General features: G+C 42.8%; 1 protein-coding gene across 3 annotated transcripts in view; it reads left to right on the forward strand.

The window, feature by feature from the left end:
- The window catches only part of Ldah (lipid droplet associated hydrolase), an 85,432-nt gene that overhangs the window by 63,616 nt on the left and 15,471 nt on the right, over positions 1-6,345 (forward strand). For all 3 annotated transcript variants that reach the window (XM_021178871.2, XM_029484715.1, XM_029484714.1), the window contains one exon: positions 2,940-3,174. In XM_021178871.2, coding sequence (XP_021034530.1) covers positions 2,940-3,174 — 235 coding nt within the window. The remainder of the gene's footprint in view (positions 1-2,939; positions 3,175-6,345) is intronic.

The following is a 6,345-nucleotide window of genomic DNA, read 5'->3' on the forward strand; positions in this document are numbered from 1 at the left end:
TGCAAACTTTATATGCCCCAGTATAGGGGAACCCCAGGGCCAAAAAGGGGTAGTGGGTGGATAGGGGGTTGGGGGGGTGGGTATGGGGGACTTTTGGGATAGCATTGAAAATGTAAACGAGGAAAATACCTAATAAAAAAATAAATTAAAAAAAAAAAAACAAGAGGGCCGAGGAGATGACTCAGTAGGCAAAGCACTGGTGATGCATACATGAGGATCAACTTTAGATTCCCAGATCCCATGTAAAAGCCAAGCAGGCTTGATGGCCAGCAGAGAACAGAATGAGAGATGGATGTACAAGGTGCGACCACTTACCAGAGCATAGAGTCACAAGTTGAAATTCTGGTGGGCACCAATGCCAAAGTAGAAAAGGCTGCATGGTAGTTGAAGAATTCCTAAAGGCTCAGAGTAGAGAACTCTGAAGTTTAAAATTCCAGAAAGTCCTAGACATGTAGGATCTGTATTTTGAGATTTGTCTCCCAAAAGCTCAGTCAGGTTGTCACAGAAGATATTGTAGAATTATTATCCCTCTGGCAGAAAGCAGAGACAAAACACCACTCCAAAATACACAAGAATAACTAACACACACAAGAGTAACGAAAATACACAGTATGCTGCTAACACCATACTTAGAGCACTTTCTTTTGCCTGTTACATCATGTCTAGCTAGCAAGAAAGAAATTACAAGGCATGCTGAATAGCAAAATGCACAGTGAAAAGGGAAGTAAGCAACAGACCCATATGTGCAGGGATATGAAGATTAGCAAGCCGAGAATTCTGAGCAGCTATGATGAACCTGCTAAAAGCGCTAGTAGAATGAATGGTCAACATGAACTCCTTCAAGGTAAGGGAGTAGTAGCCATCCAAACCTACTGGCACAGAAGTGAACGTGGCCTTTGCTGAGTACGTGAATAACTTGAAAATGGCTAAGTAAAGAATTTCTGAACTTGAAGATATCTCAGTAGGAACCTCTACAGTCAGAAAGTAAGAAGCAGCAGGAGTGAGCAGCACCGGAACACTTCAGGGCTCTGCAAACTCGTGACGTGGGTAGCAGGAGAAGTGTACGGAGGAGAAGAACCAGAAAGCACTCTGAGAGGTAATGACTAAACTCATGCGAGACACCTCGGAAGACACTGCCCAGGATCAACACCCCTAAAAATAGTTAAGCACGGATGTCCAAAGTACAAAGTCAAAGACAAGGAGAAAAAACACACTCTACTTACAGAGAATCAAAGGCAAGAATTTCTTCCAACTTCTCAGAATTCACAAAAACAGTGAGAGAGAAGATGTGATATGTTTCATGTAGAGGAGGAAAAAAGAAAAAAAAAAAAAAAAAAAAAAAAAAAACACCAACCTGGAATTCTCTGCCCTGTGAGATTATCCTTCCAAGGGTAAGAAAAAAGAGACGCTGCGCACAGAAACAGCTGAGGAAGTCATTGTCAGTACCTGCCTTTGCAAGAACTGTGTCCCATTCTTCTGACAGAAAACCCTGGGTCAGAAACTAAGATCTGACTAAAGATTGCAAAAGCAAAGATAAGGCCAACATATATGAAGTTTATAAACATGAGGTTGAATAAATGAATTAAAACTAGGAGCTTTGTTGTGTTACATAAAATTAGTTCACCAGCAGCCCCTTAGTCATGAAGCACACGGAGGAGGCGGGGGGGTGGGGGGCGTCATTGTGAGATGCAGGCAGACTGTGCACATCCCATCTTCCCCTGCCTCACTGTTTGCTGTAAAATGACTTGCTATGTTCATGTTACATTTGACATGCTTCACTGTGTGTGTGTTTGTTCAACTTAAAATGTTTAAAGATAAAGCCAGGACTGGTGCCGGTCTGACATCTTAAGTTCATAGTGGAAGGAGCGAATTAACTCTCATAAATGGTCGCTCATTTCTAGATGTGTACCAGGGCACACCAGTGTGCACACACACATACATTAAGCAAATTTCCAAATCTTTTAAAAATTAGGGGGTGGCTGGAGAGATTGCTCAGTGGTTAAGAACACTGGTTGCTCTTTAAGAGGACCTTTTGATCCCCAGCACCCACATAATGGCTCAAAACTGTCTGTAATTCCAGTCCCAGGGGGAGCCAACACCCTCTTCTTACTTCTACATACATATGGTGCATGGACATACATGCAGGTACAACACCCATACACATAAAAATAAAAAATTTTTAAAAATCTATTGCCTCTATTTTCATTTTTCTGTTCTGTGATCTTCTAATATTATTAAGGTTGCCTATTTATATTACTGTTAACAGATTGTATATAACTATTTTGACTTTTGTTGTCTCCTGTAGAGATCATGTTTTAATAATGACCATATAGTAAATAGTGTTTGACTTGAAATGGTTTCAGGAATGCTCATTCTCACCCCCAGAGTATTTGGATCAGTTCTTGTCTTTCTGATGGAGCTAGTGTAATGCTTGTTGTCCTTTGACACTTTACAGTGAAGTTAAGAGGCACTGCTTTCCAAGAACTGATCGAATCCATTGGGAATATATTTGGTTCTGTTAAAAATTAATCTGACAGTTAGCATTAGGAATAGCAGAGCCTTTCAAAAGGGAGCTGTCTAATCAAGGGAACCTAATCTGTAGAAGAAATGGTGACAGCAATGGCACCTCTCGTTTGACCCTCAAAGTCAATGCAGTAGTACCAGTTCCTGCTGCAGCAATCCTTCAAGGGGTGGTTAATCACTATTCCCTTCTAGGATGAGTCAAAGAATACCATTCCTCCTTCCGGCAGTTAGCCCCCGGGCCTCCAAGGAATGACCCAGAGTAGTCACAGGGGAAGAATACAGTCAGCTTTAGTTCGGTCTGACCAGGTCCCTAGTGGTGTTGCAAGCCTGGAAACTCAACAGAACCTAGGAAAAAGAGCAGATATTCGGCTACTCCTGAAGAAAACCTCTCATCCAAGTATGTTTTGTTCTCATAGGTCGTCCACGCCTTTCTGCTCTTCCCAACTATCGAACGAATATCTGAATCGCCCAACGGCAAGTTTGCCACTCCATTTTTGTGCCAGTTTCGATACCTGCTCTATGCTACCAGCTACTTACTTTTTAAGCCGTGTCCTGAAGTAATAAAATCTTTCATAATCCAAAAACTCGCGGGACAAATGAACTTTAAGCTTGAACTTCCTTTGACGGACATCCTTCAACCATTCTGCCTTGGTAAGCATGGTTTCTAAAGGTGTGTGTTTGTAGTATAAGGAAATGTTTACAGGATAGGCTGTGTGTGTGACCAGGAAGTTAGCTGTTCAGCTCTTTCTACCCCAAACCTTAATCTAAGAACAGAACTGTGACTCGGTGAGGGGAACTTGCATGAAAACTGGAGAGAAGAGCTTTATGGAGTTTTGGTGTTCTCTTCTGCTCCTGATTCCACACTGTGGCTACGGCACGGCGAGATGTGCCCCAGCTAGTACACAGCATGGGCCAAGTCCTCCCAGGAATCCATCTGTGAAAACAGCCTCATAGAGTCAGCAGGTTACCACCGTGATGCTCGCCTTGCAGTCACTTTAGAAGAGTGTAGATTACAAAGAGTAAATGATCGCCATGCTAAGATATCTTGATACTGGATGCTTTGCTATGCATTCTTTTCTGAGTATGCCAGGAAAATAGTGTTGCTAATCTGTATTTTTAGATAATAATTACTTACTAGTATTTATAAATGACTTTATTTTTTTTCTTTTGTGTATGGGTGTTTTGCCTGCATTGTATGTCTAAACTGCACTACCTGTTGCCTTGTGAAGGCCAGAAAAGGTGGACAGATCTAGATAAGAAACATAAGAAAGCATTTTTGTTTCTCTGTTTGTGTAGATAAAGTCTGAATACAGTAATCAGCGACATCTGTATGTTTGCTGAGTGTGTAATGCATATATGAGCACTTCATTTTTTGTCTAAGCAAATGCTTATGTGAAGGTGTTTTCTAGTCGCTTCTACACAAGAGTTCTAACTGCCTTCTTAGAGAACTAGACCCCAGAAGTCACAAGTGAGAACAGTTCTTCCCCGTAGTGCCACTGATTGGCCTCTGGTGTATTCCGAGGAAGCAAGACAGTTTAACCACAGCACAAATTCCCCTTCTCAAGAAGGACAACCAGTGCCTTCCAGCCGCACAGTTGCAGGCCTTCTCCACAGCCATAGTAGGCTCACCATCTACAAGGTAGACCCTAAAGCCTCAGAATGCACATGGCCCTCTTGTGCCTGTTTCAGCTGGCCTTCTGATTCCTTGGCTCCGGATCTCCATTTCCAACCTCTGAGAGGTCAGTACTTCAATGACCCCAGTTTCTTCCTAGTCTGTGTAATTTGGTTGCAGGGAAAGGAAGCAAAAACTACTTGTCCTTCTTGGAATCCTCCACTCATGACAACTAGGATATTTAGTTCAACCTAGTAACCTAGTGATGAGGTGATCATTAGCCACGTGTCTCAGACATCCTAAGCAGCATGTCCCCGTTCTCCTCTAGCTTGCCAGTATGCCTCCTCTTGCAAGCATCATCACAAACATAAACTACCTCTGTCCAGTCACCTGGTCATCCCTTTGGTGACTTCCTGAAGGGCACTGCTCATAAGAGATGGCCTCAGGCTGGCTAGTGAGGGTGGTTAGTGAGCCCTGCCACATCTTATGCCTTATAGATAAAGGTAACCAGGATTCATAGCAGCCATCCATGTGCTGAGGTTGTCAGGATATTTGGAAAGAAGGGCAAGCCAGAGCTCATTCCTGGTCCTGCTTTTGGTCCAGCCCCGCACTCCCTGTAGGCCTGCTCTGAGCTCCAGTTGCCCTGCAGAGAGTGACCTTTAACTTACTGTTTGACTTGCAGGCTGCCTTGCAGTGTTTGCCAATTATGTAATGTCTGTGCTCCAGGAGGGATCTTACAGAAACAAATGGAGTTTGCTGGTCCAAGTAGTAGATTATAAATCCTGCCCTGTCTAGATAGAGCAGTGTCCTTTAGTTTGTACACATTTTTATTGATTTCGACTCTGAAAACTTCAAAAGCTGAAATGTTCAAGAGTTTCAAGTGCTGCTACCCTTTGGAAAAGATAGCATCCCAAGCCCTCTACTCCATCTTCCCTCGGGTGTGCTGAGTACTGCGGCATTAGAGTTCTTCTCCAATGGAAGGAGAGAAATGTTACTTCCCATCTAGAGAGTGGCTCTAACTCAATTCGCATAAAGTATAAACATTACCTCTGCATTCATTAGGGTAATTAGATTGTAACTAGATTGTCTGCAATGTTATTTTTAAAGACTCTACATGGATTTCCCCCCTTAAGTCAACTCCCGAATGTTTGCTACTACATAGATTCCCTGGAGTAGATGTGCGTCCGTCTCGTGAGAAGTAGGCTCCCACTCAGACAGCTAAATTAGATTTTCTCATCAAAGCTAAAAGAAAATATATTTTAACTCAACAGTATCACAGGTCAAACAGTGAACTGTTTATACTGTTTGAAAGCCTTTGTTAGGCTGAGCCGACGGGGTGTTTGTTTTGTGTTGTTTGTTTCACATTTTGAGCTTAGGCAGAGTAGGCACTAAGGTACTTGAAATGCTGCTGCCACTTCTGTTTTGCCCTCATGAAATGGGAGTAAAACCATCCCTAATTTTTTTTCATTATCTTTTAATCATTTTTACAGTCCATTCATTGTCCCCCTCTAGGTCTGCCCTCCAATCGTTCCTCATCCCATTCCTCCTCCCCTGTCTCCAAGAGGCCGTCCCCCGCCCCCCCCCCGCCAGACCCCCCATTCCCTGGGGCCTCAGCTCTCTGAGGGGTTAGGTGCTTCCTCTCCCTGAGGCCAGGCCAGGCAGTGCTCTGCTGTACATGTGTATGTAGCCTTGCACCAGCTAGTGTATGTGCCCAGTTGGTGGCTCAGTGTCTGAGAGATCTCAAGGGTCCAGTGAACTGATGTTTTAATTCATTTCCATTACCTAACAAGAGAAACGTAGCCCAAGACATGAGGACTTTCTTCCACGTTAAGGTGTTTTGTCAAATAATTCTGTGAAAGGAACTTCTATAATCTTTCTCCTTCCTTAATCAATATGGAAATGATTCTTCAAACTGTTTAATGAGCTAATGATAGCAAGTTTCACTACAGAGCACAAATTTCTTCTTAGAATATTTTCATTTAGTCCTAGAATATTTTTTTTTTTTACTTTAAGGAAACCAGACAGCCATGCGATGTGCTCTGTCAGCTTAGATGCGCAGGTTTCATCTGTTGAGAAAGTCCACCTGAGGGCCTAGTGACCAGAGGATGCTCAGCCTAAAACCCAGAAAGAAAAGAGGGGGATCCTTGGTTCTAGGAATATATTACTGCTTTCCTGAATTTTTTTAACTTCTGTTTTTTTTTTTTTTTTTT

The sequence above is a fragment of the Mus caroli genome, chromosome 12 (genome assembly GCF_900094665.2).
Source record: "Mus caroli chromosome 12, CAROLI_EIJ_v1.1, whole genome shotgun sequence".
In the NCBI taxonomy this organism is placed as follows: Eukaryota; Metazoa; Chordata; class Mammalia; order Rodentia; family Muridae; genus Mus; species Mus caroli.